The sequence below is a fragment of the Balaenoptera musculus genome, chromosome X, assembly GCF_009873245.2.
Source record: "Balaenoptera musculus isolate JJ_BM4_2016_0621 chromosome X, mBalMus1.pri.v3, whole genome shotgun sequence".
NCBI classification, from domain to species: Eukaryota; Metazoa; Chordata; class Mammalia; order Artiodactyla; family Balaenopteridae; genus Balaenoptera; species Balaenoptera musculus.
In genome coordinates, this window is record NC_045806.1 from 112,556,985 (window position 1) to 112,576,184 (window position 19,200).

The 19,200-nt window shown below is 38.0% G+C and overlaps 1 protein-coding gene across 1 annotated transcript in view; it reads left to right on the top strand.

Moving 5' to 3' along the window:
- Positions 1–18,447, top strand: part of HPRT1 (hypoxanthine phosphoribosyltransferase 1) — a 33,076-nt gene extending 14,629 nt beyond the window's left edge. The window contains exons 4-9 of the mRNA XM_036840578.1: positions 8,021–8,086; positions 11,408–11,425; positions 13,505–13,587; positions 16,945–16,991; positions 17,140–17,216; positions 17,733–18,447. Of these exons, the coding sequence (XP_036696473.1) occupies positions 8,021–8,086; positions 11,408–11,425; positions 13,505–13,587; positions 16,945–16,991; positions 17,140–17,216; positions 17,733–17,780 (339 nt within the window). The 3' untranslated portion in view covers positions 17,781–18,447. The remainder of the gene's footprint in view (positions 1–8,020; positions 8,087–11,407; positions 11,426–13,504; positions 13,588–16,944; positions 16,992–17,139; positions 17,217–17,732) is intronic.
- Positions 18,448–19,200: the final 753 nt, after the last annotated feature.

Sequence of the window (19,200 nt, forward strand, 5' to 3'; positions counted from 1 at the left end):
TCTAGTTTTTCTTCAGAATGAAAATTGTATTTTTCCGATTAAAAAATACATGTTTATTATAAAGAACATACAACCACGGAAAATTATAAAGGAATTAAGTCACCCTAAATTCCACTACCACTTTTATTTCTAATATTTTGAAGAATTTTCTCTCTGTGTATACACACTCACATTATAGTTTACATACTCTTAGAGTAGCTAGGCAGAATTTTATTTGCTTAGTGCCTAGTTGACAAATTGCCTGGGGATTCCAAATACCATGTTTCATTAAATCTTAGATAGCACTGATTTTAAGATTTACCAGTATTTTTTGTACTGCTAAGAAAGAAGACGCTGTCAGTTATTGTTGTAAGTTGCTGTCGATTGTAATATGTCAGTTTCAGGGGTATTAAAATGTGAATGTACATCTTAGAACAATAAAATGTAGTACTATATATTCAATGACTTTTCTATCCCTAAGGCTCTGTGATATTAAAAAAAGAAACAGTTGATAAGTGTGCAAATGTATTTTCTCTGTTGTGAGTTCAATTTTGCAGTGAAATTTTTTTTTTTTTACTAAAGTAGTTTAATTAAAAAAAAAATGAGGAAGTCTTGAGAGGGAAAGTTGTCCGACAAGTAAATTTTTTGTGGGAATATTTTTTGTGGACCCTAAGCAAAGGAGAAATTAACCTGATTTATGGTGTGTCCAGACTAAATGGCTTACGTTAAAATGAAATTCTTCTTAGAATTTTATTTTATTTATTTTTCATTATTATTATTTTTAAAATATTTATTTATTTATTTATTTGGTTGTGTCGGGTTTTAGTTGCAGCAGGTGGGCTCCTTAGTTGTGGCATGCATGTGGGATCTAGTTCCCGGGCCAGGGATCGAACCCAGGCCCCCTGCATTAGGAGTGCAGAGTCTTAACCACTGCGCCACCAGGGAAGTCCCTCTTCTTAGGATTTTAAATCTTGCAGAAAACTTCTGAGTTATGAATTATTATCTCCATGTACATTTGAGAACAATGAGGGGCAGAGGGATTAAGTGACTTGCCCAGGATCATACAGGTCTTCAATTTGAACACAAGCCTTTAATTCTGTGCAGAACTGAGAGTCTTATTTGGGAAAACTTTTAACTGACTTGGATCCTCTAATATGGGCTTCCTATTATTTCTTCAGAAGTTTTGCATGCAAACAATTCATTTTGCCAGTTACGGGATTTTTCCTCAGTTAGGGTCAAGGTTCATAAAGCTATAAGTTTCAGTCTTAATCTTGGAAGTCACTTGATTAGTAGTTTGATTAGGCTATCTGTTTAGTATATCAAAGGTACAAATTACTTGATAGCAATTTGTTATTTGTAAGAAGCTGACTTTTTGAGTGAGCTTGTTGAAGAAAAATGCAGAAAATATTGGAGTAGTTTCTTAAAGTGTCTCTTCTAAGAAGAGGTCAGTAGCTTTTGGTCTGACACTTTTCTCTGTATGTATTTAGTCAATTGCTTTAAGGTATGCTTTTTTCTCCAGAACAGTTGAAGTTAAATGTAAACGTACCACTTTGATGTTGACACTAGATAGTCTAAAGCTTATCTTCTGTAAATCTATCTATTTCTATATATATATAAAGAAAGTGAAGTGATTTATGCCTTTCTCCTGCTTATTGAACTAAGACCATAGACGTGGATGGAGAAAAGAATTTGTTCAGTTTAAATTGGCAGGAATGGGGATGTGTACTGTCCATGGTATAAGGAAACGCTAACAGAACTAGGGTCAAAAGTATACTTTCTAACTCTTGCCTGTGGATTTTCACTGTGATGTAGTCCTTGTTGGACAACTTAGGTTTTATGTAAGCACCCTGATTAGTAGAACATGAAGGTAGTGGTCAGGTTTGGCCCCATGAAACCACAACGTCTATTTTTTTTTTTTTGATACATGTATATAATATGTATTTGTATACGTATAGTAACACTAATCTTCATTTATCAATTTCCCCCCTCCTTTCCTTTTAATTTATTTATTTATTTATTTTTGGGTGTGTTGGGACTTCGTTTCTGTGCGAGGGCTTTCTCCAGTTCCAGCGAGCGGGGTCCACTCTTCATCGCGGTGCGCGGGCCTCTCACTGTCGCGGCCTCTCTTGTTGCGGAGCACGGGCTCCAGACGCGCAGGCTCAGTAGTCGTGGCTCACGGGCCTAGCCGCTCTGCGGCATGTGGGATCTTCCCAGACCAGGGCTCGAACCCGTGTCCCCTGCATTGGCAGGCAGACTCTCAACCACTGCGCCACCAGGGAAGCCCCACAACTTCTATTTTTTAAAAAAATTAAGGAGGGACTTCCCTGGCGGCGCAGTGGTTAAGGATTCGCCTGCCAATGCAGGAGGCACGGGTTCGAGCCCTGGTCTGGAAAGATCCCACATGCCGTGGAGCAGCTAAGCCCATGGGCCACAACTACTGAGCCTGCGCTCTAGAGCCCGTGAGCCACAACTACTAAGCCTGCGTGCCACAACTACTGAAGCCCGCACGCCTAGAGCCCGTGCTCCGCAACAAGAGAAGCCACTGCAATGAGAGGCTCGTGCACTGCAACGAAGAGTAGCCCCCGCTCGCCGCAACTAGAGAAAGCCCGCGTGCAGCAACAAAGACCCAACACAGCCATACATACATACATACATACATACATACATAAATAAATAAAGTTTTAAAAATTAAGGAAATTGATTAATTCACTCAGCAAACATATTACTACCTGTTGTATGCAAGGTACTGTCTTTTAGGCCATGAAGAGTGATTCTTTTGAACATCTTTATCAGATCCTAGTCCCAAACCAGACATGGAATGAAAAGCAAGAAGACAGGATGCAATAACTTCTGAAGGTTTGAAAACAGTGTACTTGAAAATACCAGATATTAAATATCAGCACTAACATTTCAATCTTTTCTGGTACCCTGTTGTACTAAATGAGATCTTTGATGTGTTTAGAGCAATGCTGACCAACAGAACTTTCTGTGATGATGGAAATGTTCTGTGTCTGTGTTGTCTAGTACAGAGCCACTAGCCACATGTGACTGTGAGGCTGTGAAATATATCTCGTGCAACAGAGGATCTGGTTTTGTTTTTTTTTTGTTTTTTTTTTTTGCCACACTGCGTGGCATGTTGAATCTTAGTTTCCCGACCAGGGATTGAACCCATGCCCTCTGCAGTGGAAGCGCGGATTCGTAACCACTGGACCCCCAGGGAAGTCCCTGAATTTTTAGTTTTATTTAATTTTAAATAATGTGGTTAGTGGTTATTATATTGGATAGTGCAGGATTAGATGATCTATAAGGGCCCTGCTTCATCAGCATCATTTTTAAAACTGATAATAGCTTCTTTTTCCTTTAAAGCAACATTTTAAGTTTAAAATAACAGGTAAATAAATTGACTTATTACCTGGGCGTATATCCTTCCAGACTTATTATGTTCTGCATATATTTTTAGAAAATTAGATATCTGCCGTTTTTCATCTGAGTTGCAGTCTACCTCTAAACGTTTATGATTCTAATGTTCTCACTTTTGTTGATATTTGATCAGGGTACAGGAAAACAGTTAAAGGACACAGAGGATGGTTGAAATTATGATGTGAAGAGAAAATATGATTGAGTGTGGTGGACTTGGGACCTAGCTGGATGTAGAAGGAACAGTTGTTTCCCCATAACTCCATTCTAGGGTCCTAAGGAATGATCTGAAGTTCACTGCAAAAAGGAAGCCACATATTGCTAAGCCACTAAGTGCTCAGGCTGGACTTCCTACCTCGGTGATACTCCTAGTCTCACCCCCTTGGGAGCCCGGTTTCGGTGATTAACCTCTCTGCATTCTCTTATGGTCTCAACCTGTTTGTTCCAAGCCGTTCTTTTGCAGCCCACTCATTCACGTGTTTTCACACAGCTTTCTCTCTTCTTTTCCTATACCAAGCTTCAGTTCTTGTTGCTACCTGGAGGTTTGCAAAATTTTTAGGGATAGACAAATAAGAAAGTTCCTTCCTATTTCCCTTCTCTTTTTTTCACGTAGACTCGAGAAAAGGTAGATAAAATGGAAACACAGACACTGAGGGTATGTATTTGGTAGACCCAAAGAGCTTCTCTGGGGATTTTATGTAGTTGACAGTGACATTCTGAGTTAAGGACAGATTTGGCTCTGCCATGCCAGTCCCATCATCTCCTTAAAGATGAAGCACATAAGAGTCACTCAGTAATGAAATGCAGCAGGGATACAGTGGGAAGCTTGTCATAGACAGGAAGGGAGGGAGCAAGGGAAAATCCTCTGGTGGGGTAATTGATTCATGGGTGCCATTTGTATGCAATTTGGGCACTTATACCTGTATTCTAGCACAGTGGACTGTAACATTTTTCTTAAATGAATCTTCTGTATTACCCTTCGTTTAAAAGGTGACTGTGTTTCCAGAAAAAGGAGCCTCGAAGCTAAAACCCTTGGGGCGAACAGAAATATGGAGATTTAGATCTAGTGCAGCAGCAGTGTCTTGCGTGCTTGGAGTTCTCTTGTCTCTTACCCTATCACCATCGCCTTTGGAGCACAGGGTTTTTTCCATACTTTTCAGTTCTCAGATCTTTACTCCTTTTCTCTGTAGAAAAGGGTCAATTGAAGTCGACTGTAATACCAAATTTATACAGAAGATGTCGCTATTTAACTTGATTTACTGTGTAAATCGTTTACTACTGTGATTCGCTCTCATTGAAAGCTTCAGGTTTCATGCAGTTTTTTGTTTTTGTTTTTTTTTGCTATTAATTCTCTGTCTTTGAAACTCTAGGTTTTAAGTTAGTTAGAATAAGAGGTGTCCGAAATTTCCTTAAGATGAGAAGTAATATGCAAGAGTTTTTTGATATTGGTAGTCATACTTATGTATCTTACGTTTAGTTTGCAACACTGTATACTGTTGGCCCATTTGTGTTTTTCAAAAATAACACTCCATAAAATACGGACACATATATAGAAGTGTATGACAAAAATAGAAGTACAGGCACACCTCGTTTTACTGCGCTTCACTTTTTTTTAAATAATTTTTTTTAATATTTATTTTTTGGCTGTGTTGGGTCTTAGTTGTGGCATGCAGGATCTTTCGCAGTGCATGGGCTCTGTAGTTGTGGCACACGGGCTTAGTTGCCCTGCGGCATGTGGGATCTTAGTTCCCTGACCAGGGATCGAACTGGTGTCCTCTGCATTGCAAGATGGATTCTTAACCACTGGACCACCAGGGGAGTCCCTGTTGCACTTCACTTTATTGTGCTTTGCAGATACTGCATTTTTATAAATTGAAGGTTTGTGGCAGTTTTGTGTCAAGCAAGTCTATTGATGCCATTTTTCCAGCAGCACTTGCTCTCTTTGTGTCTCTGTGTCACATTTTGGTAATTCTCGCAATAGGTCAAACTTTTTCATTATTATTATATTTGTTATGGTGATCTGTGATTAGTGATCTTTGATGTTACCATTACAAAAAGATTAAGACTCGCTGAAGGCTCACATGATGGTTAGCATTTTTATTTTTTATCTATTTATTTATTTATTTGGGGTGGGGTGGGGTTTCACCATAGTTTCATGTTTTATTTTTAAAGAAACTGCTGAAATGTTTTCCAGAGTGGCTGTACCATTCTACATTCACATAAACAAAGTATAAGTGATCCACTTTCTCTGCATCCTCCACAGTATTTGATGTCACTATTTTATTTTATTTTTAAATTAATTTTTATTGGAGTATAGTTGATTTACAATGTTGCGTTAGTTTTTGCTGTACAACAAAGAGAATCAGTCATACATGTACATATATCCACTCTTTTTTAGATTCTTTTCCCATATAGGCCATTACAGAATATTGAGTAGAGTTCTTTGTGCCATACAGTAGGTCCTTATTAGTTATCTATTTTATATATAGTAGTGTGTGTATGTCAATCCCAATCTCCCAATTTATCCCCGCCCCTTTCCCCCTGGTAACCATGTTTGTTTTCTACATCTGTAACTCTGTTTCTGTTTTGTAAGTAGGTTCGTTTGTACCATTTTTTTAGATTACACATATAAACAATAGCATTTTTTAGCAATAAAGTATTTTTAAATTAAGGTATTATACATTGTGTTTTTAGACATAATGCTATTGCACACTTAATAGACTACAGGACAGTGCAAACGTAACTTTTATGTCCACTGGGAAACCAAAAAATTCGTGTGACTTGCTGTATTGTGACACTCACTTTATCGTGATGATCTGCAACCAAACCCGAAATATCTGAGGAATGCCTGTATATAAAAGTAGAAAGTCTTCTTATCCCTTCTCACTACTCAGAGGTAATTGCAGTTATAAGCTTTTTAAAAATGCTGAACAGAAATGGTTTCGTAGGCAACACATTGCTCTGTAACTTGGTGTTTTTAGTTACCATTGTTCATGTCAGTGTGTATAGATTATCAGATTCTTTTTAATAGCTCCACAGTATTACATTGTGTGGATGAACTTAATTTAAATAGTTCCCTGTTAATAGACATGCTGGTTGTCTCCAATTTTTGTTTTTTATAACAGTTGATACAATGAACATCCTTGTATGTACCTTTGCACACTTGTGTTTTTGTAGCTTTGATTCCTGGAAGTGGGATTGCTGGGGCAAATGGCATGCGTGTTTACAATTTTAATAGGTATGGCTATATCTTTTTCAAAGGACAGTGTACTGATTTATACTCTCACCAACAACAAGAGTGCTTGTTTCCTGTCACTCTTGCCAAAATATATATCATCAGGCTTAAGTTTTGCCAGTGTGAATGGGTGAACAGGAGAATCATGTTGTTTGAGTATTTGTTTCTCAGATATCATTTTATATGTTATGACATTCTTTTCTGTGAATTACCTGTTCGTGTTCATTCTCCATTTCTCTATTGGATTCTTATTGTTGGAGCCCAGTGTATAATAGAAATACTCGTTACAGATCTTTTCTTTCAGTTTGGGTTCATGTCATGCCTAAGTTTTTACCTTTCTGAGAATGTGAAAATATTCTACGTTTTCTTCTGGTCTGCTTATGGCTTTATTTTTTACGTTTAGATTTTAATCCATCTGGAATTTATTTTTGTGTATGCTGTGAGGTAGGGATCATACTTTATTTTTTTCCCAAATGGATTACTAGTTGATGAAACACCATTTATTGAATAATTCATCTTTTTCTTACTGACTTGAAATACCATCTTTATCATATACTAAATCCTCATATATTTCTGGGTCTGTTTCTGGGCTCTATTCTGTTCCTTGATCTCTTTGTCTATTATTGTGCTGGTACAGCACCATTGTAATTGCCACAGCTTTGGTATGGTTTGCTCTCTGGTAGGGCAAGTCTAAGCTGTTTCATTCACCTGCTCTTTCACTCCAGTTTTCTGTCTTGAATCCAGCACAGCCAAATTATGATCATTATCACCACCAACTACAGTGGGTGTGGAGCATTCCCTTTTGAAACTCTTTTAAGGGTTTCTACTAGATTCTGTGATAGCATAAAACTGGGAGCCTAAGAGGTATGCTTTAAAGGACTACTGATCAGACCTGATTTCCCAGACTGTGCTGAAGATGACCTGGGCCTGAGCTAGACTTTTGAGGGAAATATCTTTGGAGTCGAGTGTGATATAGATGAGACCCTACAACTTGATTGACTCATGGGAATGGTCCAGGGCCAGAACCAGACACCTGTCATGCTAATAACCTCTTTCGTGGTTCAGAAATTACTGAGACTGAAGATGGGCAGCCTCTGTAACACTGCCCACTCGAAAATGGGTGTACCCCATTTTTAGGACTCTTCGAAGCATCAAATCAGTAATGGCCAATTAGAACTTCTTAATTTTTACTAATCTCTAGTTGAAAGTTACCTAGTCATTCATTTCTAGAAACATAATTCTTACAGTTTGTATCATTTAGAAAATCATAATGCTATGACATTAGATAGCTAACTTCTTAAATCTTCTAGTTCCCATTTGATAATTTGAAATGTGTGTGTATACATGGAAAGATATACATATATATTTATCTTTTTTTTTTTTAACTAGAATGACCAGTCAACAGGTGACATAAAAGTAATTGGTGGAGATGATCTCTCAACTTTAACTGGAAAGGTATGTATCTTGAAGGGGAAGAAAAGAACATTCCATACCGAGTCAATTAGTAACACTGTGCTTTCAATCCATCACCAAGAGGCAGTTTAGATAGTTATTTATGCACTCAAACAAGGGTTATTTAACCCTTGGAAACAACCTAAGTTAGGTATCTTTCTCTAGGTCATATAGCAAAGAGGCAGCAAAATCCAACATTAAACATCAAGTCTGTGTTGCCAAGTACTGCTGGTATGCTTCTGTGGGGATCTAATTTGGGATCCTTCAAAAGAATATATGGGGGAAAGGACAGTCTTCTTTTTAAAAATAGACAGCACATAGTTTCTTAAAAGATAGAGAAACAGTATAATGTAGTGACTGAAAGTATGGGTTCTAGAGCTGGAGAGCTTTGATTCAAAGCCTGGCTCAGTACCTCCTAGCTATGTGACCTTGGACAGGTTATTTAACCTCTCGTCTCCCATATGATGCTACTGGCAGTCATCTCAGTGAGTTAAGGGGATTGAGTGATATAATGCATGTAGAGCTCTTAAAACAGTTTCTGGTAGTTAGAACACTTAGTATGTTCAAACATACTGTTATTTTAAGGAATCCCAAAAAAGAGTTTAAAATACATCAAAATTCTTCCAGCATAGACATTTCGCTGAGATAATAGAGCTATTAAAATACTTGAATATTTACAATATTATTCTTCAGATACACTGAAATGATTTTTGAGTAACCAGTGATAAATGATGGAATGCTATTTTTTTTCAGCTGCCAGTTACTTTTTTGCTTATAGACACAGTGCCAAATATAAAGGCATAATCTCATAAAAGCTTCACAAGACTCCTCGTGAGGTAGATATTATCATCCCCATTTTACAGATCAAGAGACTAAGACTCAGCAAGGTTGAAGGACTTGTCCAAAGTCACACTGCCAGTTAAGTGGTAGAGCTTGAATTTAAATGCAGGTCTATCTGGCTCCAAAGCTCTTTCCTTCCTCTGGTTTTTAGATTTTAATGTTTATAGCTTACTTCACTGAGTATCTGTAAGGCAACTTTAACATGCAACACTTGTGTCAAATTCTGTGGTCCCATATCAGGGTCATGCCAAACTAATGTTGTCTTCCTCAACATCTTTTGAAAACTTCAAAGGAGAAATTATAATCTGTTGACTCTTTTCCCTTCCTGCCAGACCTATCCTCCTTCCCTTTCAGCGTGCTTTGCCCATATTTAGAAGTCATTTGAAGCCCTTACTCCTGTAATCAGTTTTTAGTGCTGGAAGGGACCTAGCCTTCAAAGCTTTCTGTGATTCCATTTGACCTTGCCTTTCCCACCTAATGGCTCTGTCCCACTACATAGCTCTGTGATCTTAAAAGGTCTCTGCTTCTAAAATAACTTTCTTTTCATGATAGTCACAGTAAGCACATTTATTGTGGAAAAAAAACAAGACGCAGAAGTTGGGTGAAGTTGTTTCTTGGTGGTAAGATTATGGGTTATTTAGACTTTCTATTTCAGTTTATCTCTGGCGGATACCGTGTGTGTGCAGATACATATATATATATGAATAGTTTTCCCCTTTTTTCCACTTATGGTTGAGAATATGGGCTTTGGATCTTGAAAACCCCTCTTCAAATCTATCCTCTACCACTTGACTATTTTTATGACTTTAGGCAAGTCATTTGACCTCTGAGCCTCATTTTTTTCATTTATTAAGTAAGGATGTAGCTATTTGATGTAAAATAAGCTCTCAGTAACGGTAGCAATTCTCATTCTTTTATTTTTTAAACAGTAATGACATCATACTCTGGGTACTGCAATTTTGTGTGGCAAATATTTAATCTCTCAGCCTCATAGTACTAAAAGTCTTTGATTATGATTTAGACAAGGTTTTGCAGCTACTTAGTATTAGAGGCAAGACTAGAATCCAGTTTCTCTGTCTCATAATTCAATGCTCTTTTCAAACTGTAATTCCATCCCATGGTGCAAATTGCTGCATCAGTGAGCCAAAGTTACTGATGGGAAAATGTTGTCCTTCAGATGTGCTAGCTGGGCTAGAGAAAATGCTGAGAAAGAACCACATGGTAGGTGGTGAAACAATTATTGGTCCATTAATTGATTACAGTTGGCCCTTGAACAACATGGGTTTGAGCTATGTGGGTCCACTTATATGCAAATTTTTTTCAATAAATCCTTACTACACTACTACACGATCTGTGGCTGGTTGAATCTGTGAATAGGGAGAAACTGTGGATATGGAGGGCCGACTGTAAAGTTATATGTGGATTTTCAACTGTGTGAAGGGTCAGTGTCCCTAGTCCCCTTGTTGTTCAAGCATCAACTGTATATTCAGTTTTCCTAAAGATTTAGGTTACAATATCTTTTGAAAAGAGAGAAATTAGTTGTGATATGAGGAAAGGAGTAAATTGCATATGAACTATGGTAGTAATATAATGTATATTATAAAATGCATGCAGTTATAAAATTATAGATTACATAAGGTGAGGTTTAAAAAAAGTTCTAATATTTCTTTCTTTCAACCCAGTGGATCTTGTGTGCCCTACCTTGATAACCACTGACTTAGAAGAGTATATAGAACATTAAAATTCTGATGCTTGTAGGTATGTGATAGAGAAATGAGAACTACAAATAAGCAATATAACACGAATCTTCTTGTAACCAGTATGTGAAATGCTACCTCATTCCCAAGAATAGATATAGGACTCTTCTCTACCTCGGAGGTAATTGTTAGACAGTATTTTCTCTAAGGGTTCTAACAGCTATAAAATTCTGAGACGTAGAAATTGGGTTAAGGGTTTATGGTGGGAGGAAGCATTGGTATCTTTTAGTTTAGTCCAAGAATATGAACACATCCAGAAAATGCAGATCAATTTCAGCCTACTGAGAAAATGCATTTTGAATTGGATTCCATATGATCAGTTAAATGCATGATTTTGGAGTTATTGTACAAATTATAGTTTTGAATGTTAGAGTTGGAATACACGTATTAGTTGAAGTCCCTCATTTTCCACATGGGAAACTGAGGCCCAGAGAAATTTCGTGACTTGCCCAAGATTAGACCTCTGTTTAAGTAATGAAAACTCTTAAAAAATGAACATATGGGTCAAATTTTATTTTTAAAAATTCCATTGCAGTGAAAATTTTATATTAAAGAGTTCCAAATCCCAACAGATGGCCCATTTGTTTAAATCAGGGTTCGATATAGTAAAGTAGCTTAAAGCAAGAATTTGGATAAATCCTTAGAGTTTGTTATGATGTGACTTGAATTATAATTGGAAACACTGTCTGATTCATTGTACTGATTTTCATTTCTCTTTTTCTTCCAGAATGTCTTGATTGTTGAAGTAAGTTTTACATACTTTTAATATAGTGTTTATGATTTTCTAACTTGGTATGCACAGTCCTAAAGGTAACCCAGGGAAAGAAATTCCTTTTCATCAGTTTTAATGGTGGGCTTGTGTTATAAGGGAGTGAGATTGTTTTTTTTCTAAGAAATATTTAGTAATTTACTTTTACTGGATAGTGCAAACATTTTGATATATTTCTTACCCCTCTCTTTTTGGCTTGAAATTTTTTTGTTCCTTTTAAAGTTACACATATCATTCCCATCCATGCTTTTTATGCTTCTATTGCATGTATATAACCATATACAAAATATATTTTTTGATAATTTGTCTAGTGCTACACTGTATATATTCTCTCTTGCAGCTTGTTATTCTCACTCAAAATTGGTTTTGAGGTTATTCATGTTGAAACATACAGAGTTAGTTCACCTTAAAATCCTTCATAGCATTTCAATGTACAAATCAACCTATTTATTGCCCTACAAATAGGGAGTTTGCTTCTAATTTTTCTTACTACAACAGGGCTGCTAAGAGCATCCTTTTGCGTTGTCCTGTGTGCACGTGTGTGAGTTCCCTCTGGATACAGGCACTTAGAAGTGGAATGACTGGGTTTTAGAATTTGTACATTTTCAATTTTACTACTGTTGCCAAATTACTCATCAAAGTACTTTATATTCCCACCAATAGAATGAGTTCTTACTCTTTTATGTAAGATGGTGTAAGGCTTAAGAGCAACAGTAACCCCGGATTCATTTTTTGCTGTTACCAAGGTTTTTAGAAACTTTAGCTTATAGATTAAAAAATAAACGAATAACACTCTTTTCACAGGGTTTGTGTACATGAGTATCCCTGGGAACTGGTTGCTTTTTTTAAAATGCAGATTCACTAATTCCACTTCAGATTGCTTCATTTTGTCTGGGGTAATGCCGCCTAACAAATTACCACAGACTGAGCAGCTTAAAACAACACACGCTGATTATCTCAGTTTTCAGGGGTCAGAACTCGAATACAGGGTAGCTGGGTCCTCTGCCCCAGGTCTCATCAGGCTGAATCAAGGCTGGGGTTCCTATCTCACCTGTGACTTATGGTACTCTTCCAAATTCATTCAGGTTGTTGGCAGAACTGAGTTCCTGTGGTTGCAGGACTGAGGGCCCCGTTTTCTTGCTAGGCTGTCCTCATGTCCTAGCACATGGCCCTCTCATATTGACAGCTGACTTCTTCAAAACCAGCAGAATCTCTCTCCAGGCTGCTACAGCTGTCTTGTGTAACACAACCTACTGACAACCCCATCATTTCGCAAGTCCCACTCACACTCAGGGAGTGGGGGATTATTCTGAGTGTGTACACCAGGGGGCAGGAGTCCTGGGGGCCATCAGAATTCTGTCTACCACAGCCCAGAAATCTGCATTTTTCACAAATCCCCAGCCCTGATGTTTCTGATGACTTACAGCCCCACTTTGTGAACGCTGCTTTATACCATCTGTAGAGAATATTTTCATTGAAGAGCATTAGGGTTATGGTTTAAGAAATGTTTTCCCAATTAGAGATAGGTTTGTTTTGAATAATGTCCTACTTTTGACTAAATAGCTAAGATTCACTTTCATGTAAAGTAATTCTACATGGTAAAACTTTAATACTTTGGATACTTTTAAGATGGTATAAAGCAGTGTTTCTTGGTGTGGTCTCTCAACCACCTGCATCCGAGAGTTGGAGCATCCTGATCTTGAGTTTATAAAAAAAATCTAATATCTTTTATAATGAAGGGCAGCACCACAACTCTCTAATAAAATATGTGTGTACATACTTGCATATATATATTTAAATTAGCTGTCATTGATCTCTTGGTGCCTATAAAATCCAGCCCTGAGGACTGGCATTCGTACTGCTTGCTGAGAGCCAGATGACTTACAGATTCCAGAATATCTCAGTATGAATTGTGGTGAGAATCACTGCACCGAAAAAAAAAATGGCATTATTCCAGTTATATATGGGATTTTGTTTTTTTGTGTTTATATAATGACTGAATTTAAAGGTACGATGGTTTTATTTACCATTTAAATGTCTTTTCTTTTTTTAAAGGATATAATTGACACTGGCAAAACCATGCAAACCTTGCTTTCCTTGGTCAAGCAGCATAATCCAAAGATGGTCAAGGTTGCAAGGTATGTATATAACATTTTGACATAGGATACTTTCTTCATTTGTAAAAAGATTAATTGCTTCTTTGTAAGGGTAAATTTTCTTATCTTCAAAAAGTAATATAATCTCAAATAAGACTCAGTAAGTGTCCTTTCTAAATAATTTGTCATGTGTTAAAGCCTTTCAGTGCAGTCGCCTTATTGCCCAATGTTATTAATATTTGGTTTTTCACCAATCTAATAATGATATCAAACTTGTCCTGGGTAGCATGGCAGAGGGTTTGGGGCCTCTTTGCAAAACTGAGACCAAGGATCCCAAAGACGGGTTAGGAGGTGGTAGGAAGGAGTGGGCCCTGGAGATCCTGAGCTCCTGGAATTGAGTGATGTAGTGGTCCCGTGTGCTGCATCTTGTTTTGTAGCCACATTGAAAATGTACAATGCCTGCTTCCTTTCTTCTAAGCCAACCTCACTTCCTGGTCCTACCTATGCTGTATGACTTATTAGTTCTACTTGTGTTTATCCCTAATTATAGTTTCACTCCCCAACAACTCAGAGGTAGACTATTATTCCCACTTCACAGATGGGGATACCAAGGCATAGGGAATTATCCAGAGGCACAGAGCTGGATCACTATAGAGGTAAAATTTGAACCCAGGCAACCTGGCTCAGAGTTCATGCCTTACTATTTTTTTTGTCAGGTGACGTCCCTGGGTGTTTTGGGTTTTTTTTTTCTTTTTTTAAAAATTTTTGACCAATCTGCAATTTTTATGTAGGGGTCAGATAGTGATCTAACTTTTTTTTCCTAAACGATTAACTGGTTTTTATAAACCCCTTTTAAAGGATCAAAGTATTTGTCGAACATCTTTGAATCAGAGTAAGCCTTCTACTGAGTCGTGTGTCAGCAGTTTGTCCTTTGGGGCTTTTCTGATAGCTGGTGCCAGTGTATCATCAGTGAGGTTTTACTTTAAATGGATTTGGGACAGGCATGATGAGAGTGTAGAAATGATGCATTCTAGGGCACTAAGCAGTTTCCTGCAGACCAATCAGTGCACTTGCTTATTTCTCTACATGCTTTCAGGGTTTTAAATGTCAACCTACTGTGGCATATACTCCTCCAGATATTCTTGTGTGCCTCTTTCCTGGAATATGCTGTGAAACTGAGATAGACTGCCTCATGAGAGAGATATTTCCTGTAGCTGGAGGTGTGGAGGGTCATTAGTGATGGGGCTGTGGCCCAAGTGGGTTGTTTCTCAACCTTCTTTTCCTAATCTCTTCCTTGCCATTAAATTTAATATCACAGATATATTGTGTAGCTATTTATGTAGTGTATGTGTATCTGTGCTTTATACCTAAAAAGATTAAGTACAAAGCAGGGTTAAGAATGACTAGAAAGCTTTTTAGCTTAAAAGTTAAATTAAAAATTAAAAACCATTAACTGACAGGCATGTCAAATGCTGCAGCCACTTTGGAAAACAGTTTGGCAGTTTCTTACGAAACTAAACCTGTAACTGCCATACAACTCCAGCAGCTGCACTCCGGGCATTTCTCCCAGAGAAATGAGAACTTACATCCGCGCAAAAACCCGTGCGTGAATGTTCATGGCAGCTTCATTTGCAATAGCCCCAAACTGGAAAGAGCCAAAATGTCCTTTGGTAGGTGACTGGTTAAACAAACTGTGGTCCACCCTACCATGGAATCCTACTCAGCACTAAAAAGGAACAAACTGCTGATGCACACGACCTGGAGGAGCCTCAAAGGAACGGTGCCAATAAAAGACAACCTCAAAAAAAAAAAAAAAGCCAACCTCAAAAGGGTAAATACTGTATGATCCCATTTATACAACCTTCTTAAAGTGACAGAATGATAGAAGTGGAGAACAGATTAGTGGTTGCCAGGGGTCAGGGGGTGGTGGGTGGCTGTGGCTATAAATAAAGAGGTAGCAAGAGAAAGCCGTGCGTGATGGAAAGTTCTGTATCCTGATTGTGGTGGTGGTTACACGAATCCACACGTGTGATACGATTGCATAGAATTACACACATAAACATGAGCACAGAAAGCTGATGAAATTCGGATAAGGTCGGTCCACCAACGTCCATGTCCTGGTTGTGGTAATCTACTACAGTTATGTGACATGTTCACTGGAGGAAACCGGAGAGAGGGCGCATGGGCACTCCCTGTGCTTTTTTTTTGGCTACTTCCTATGAATCTGCAATTATTTTAAAATAATTCATTGAGATCTATAGGAATATGAGGTGCCGAGTTCCCCTGAACTCTTAGTACAGCTTGCACTGAGTTTAATGATACCTTTTTTGGATTTTTCCTGAATGAGTTCAGGTAGATGGAGGGGGTTTTGCTGTGATTGGTTTGTTATTTTCTTTCTAAATGGAACCCGAGTCCAAGTGTGTCCTCTAATTACTGGAAGGAGAATCTCAAGGGACTTGCCTGGACTATGGGCCCTTGGGGGCTAAGGCTTAGGCCAGTGCTCTCAACTCGGGCTGCACACTGGTATCATCTGAGAGTTTAAAAAACAAAACGTCACCTACATCTGTGTCCCATCCCAGCGATTCTGATGTAATTAGTGAGGGGTATGGCCTGGGTATCTGAGTTTTGTTATATATTTTTTAAGGTTCCCACGTGATTCCAATGTGCAGCTAAGGTTGAGAATCACTTTAGGTCCTTTCCAGCCCTTTTAATATACTTATCTAGGAAGTTATGAAATCTTAAGTTTTATTGGGACTGCCCTTATCATTTGTAAAGGCTTTCAGAGCACCATTACAGGTTTTTTAATGGCTGAAAAATTTCAGCAGGCAGCACTTGGATTATGAAATTAGCTTTCGTTAGAGTTGACGCATCCTACCTGTAGCTTCTGCTCTCAAAAACAAATACTAGCTCCTTTAGCATGCTAGTTCTTTTTTAGGCTAATATTCCTCTTTGTAAGCTATTTACTAAAAGTCTTGAAAGGTGGTGCTCACCTCTCCCACACCATTTGTGGCTTAGGGATTGTTTTCCAGGGATTTTGGACTGAAAGCCGTTACTTGTCATCTTTGCTCGTTGGCATTCCCCACCTGTTCATCCTCCCCAAGTAGCTGCCCTTTGATGGGTGTGTGGGTAGTCAGGGGGCAGCTCTCAGAACAGTCCATCGTGTTCCAGGTGAAGATCAGTCAAGGGCCTCATCTGTAGTGTGAACTCATTGCTACCCCTGCCCAGGGAGCCCTGTGATTTAGCTCTCTCCATTTCATAGTGTTTCTTTGGGTTTGTTAAAACTGACCATACATAGTATGCTAAACTGCACATGAAACCGTGTTGCAGAACATGAATATTCTCTTTTGTAATGCCCTGCAGTGTCTCCGTGTGTCACATGTCACATTTTATAATTAACAGCTTGCTGGTGAAAAGGACCCCACGAAGTGTTGGATATAGACCAGACTGTAAGTGAAATACTTTTTGTCAATCATTTAACCAGCTTTAACCCAACAAGTTTTATATGAAATGGCTTAGAGTCACTTTAGAGAATGTTTGCACGTATTAGATTTGGAAGTGATGTTTTCTGTATCTAAATGATGTGATTCTTTTTAGTTGTTGGATTTGAAATTCCAGACAAGTTTGTTGTAGGATATGCCCTTGACTATAATGAATACTTCAGGGATTTGAATGTAAGTAATGCTTCTTTTCCTCATTCTCATTTTTCAGAACCCATATAAAAATTTATAAAAGGGAAGAATTGTTTTCTCTTTCCAGCACCTCATAATTTGAACAGACTGATGGTTCCCATTAGTCACATAAAGCTGTAGTCAAGTACAGACGTCCTTAAAGCTGGAACTTGGCCAGGCTAGGGTAACACTTCTTGCTGGCTAAACAGTTGAACAGGTTTAATATACAGTAACTGTCCCATTATTATTTCAGATGATAGATGTGCTCATAAGTAAGCGAGAAATGAACTAGTTTAAGTCTTTTAATTCACTCTCCTTCAAATACCCACCACCTCCTCTGGAAGCAGGAGTGCCAAGAACGCGTTTGTGAACGCGGGTGAGGAAGATGAGGAAGGCCGTTTGTTTTGTAAAAACCCCTGCAGCAGAATACTGTTCATAGAAGACATGCCAAGTACTGTTCTCGCCTTTCACTTCACAGTATACTTTTCTAATGTGAATCTCTGGATTTTTATTTTATAGCATGTTTGTGTCATTAGCGAAACTGGAAAAGCAAAATACAAAGCCTAAGATGAGAGTTCAAGTTGAGTTTGGAAACATCTGGAGTCCCATTGAAGTCACCAGGAAAATTATCAGATGTTCTAGTTCTGTGGCCAGCTGCTTAGTAGAGCTTATTGCATGTATCTTCTAAGAATTTTATCCGTTTTGTATTTTAGAAAGGTCAGTTGCTGCATTCCCGAACTCTTTATTTGCACTATGAGCCTATAGACTATCAGTTCCCTTTGGGTGGATTGTTGTTTGACTTGTGAATGAAAAATCTCTTAAACCACACCACTATTGAATGAAAATATTGAAATTGTATCTGTAAGAAACATTGAAAGAGGAGAATATATTAGTTTTCTAATTGGTATTTTAATTTTTATATATTCAGGAAAGAACAGAAGTGATTGAATATTGTTAGTTATACCACTGTGTGTTTAGAAAAGAAGCAGTCAGTTTCATATCAGTGACAGCATTTAGAGGTATCGTTATGTTGGATAAACCATATGTCCTGGAGTTATTTTAGTAGGTTTCAGTAGTATTAACTGTATTTTCCCGCTTGTTCAGATTATTTCTGGCGAATCTTTGTCAACAGTTCCTTTTAAATACAGGTAAATAAGTTCTAAAAACCTACCACTTTTTGAAGTCTTCAATGTAAAAATCCTTAAAATAAAGGCTGTCTCTTTAAAAGAAACTATGCATACCTGTTATTTCTCTACAAATTAACCTAGTGTAGTTTTCTGTTGGTTACCTTTTCCTTGTCTGTTAAATTTTAGTAGCTAGTTTAATTGTAATCTTTACCAAGCACAGCAAATAATGATTATCTGGTAGAATGGGTTGGTGGAGCTAGTGAGATTCTTACCTACTTCAGAGACCTCAGATTTTAGACACGTGGTATATAGTTTATTACATTTTCCGATGCTAAAATAACATGGCTCTCTCTTGGAATTCTGTTAAATTGCTTCGATCGCAACCTCACTTGCAGTTCAGCAGTTTTTCATACATACACTGTTACCTTCTTTGGGTAGAGAATACTCTATCGACTAAAGAACAACAACAAAACCTTTTGTTTTCTGGGAGCAGGAAGAAAAGTTTTAAGCCAAAACTCTTCCTTGCTTCTCTGCTCCAGGTAAGGTATGAACTAGTAACCTTGCAGGCCATCCAGCTATATTTATGCCTTAAAAAGTTTGCTGTAATTCCCAGCAGCAGAACAGGGAACTTTAAATGATACTAAATAATAATTTGTTATAGTCCTAGAACTTCCTAGTTTACAAAAAGTTTTCACTTTTGTTATCTCATTTGATCTTCGTGACCTCTGAGGCCGAGGTGGGCGTTACCCCGTGTGCGTGTAGTGTCCTCAGCACGCCACCTCACTGGGCTCTCCGGGGCCGCCCTACTCACCACTGCGCCCTGCCTTCGACTGCGGACCCTCCTCACCCTCCTCTTTTCA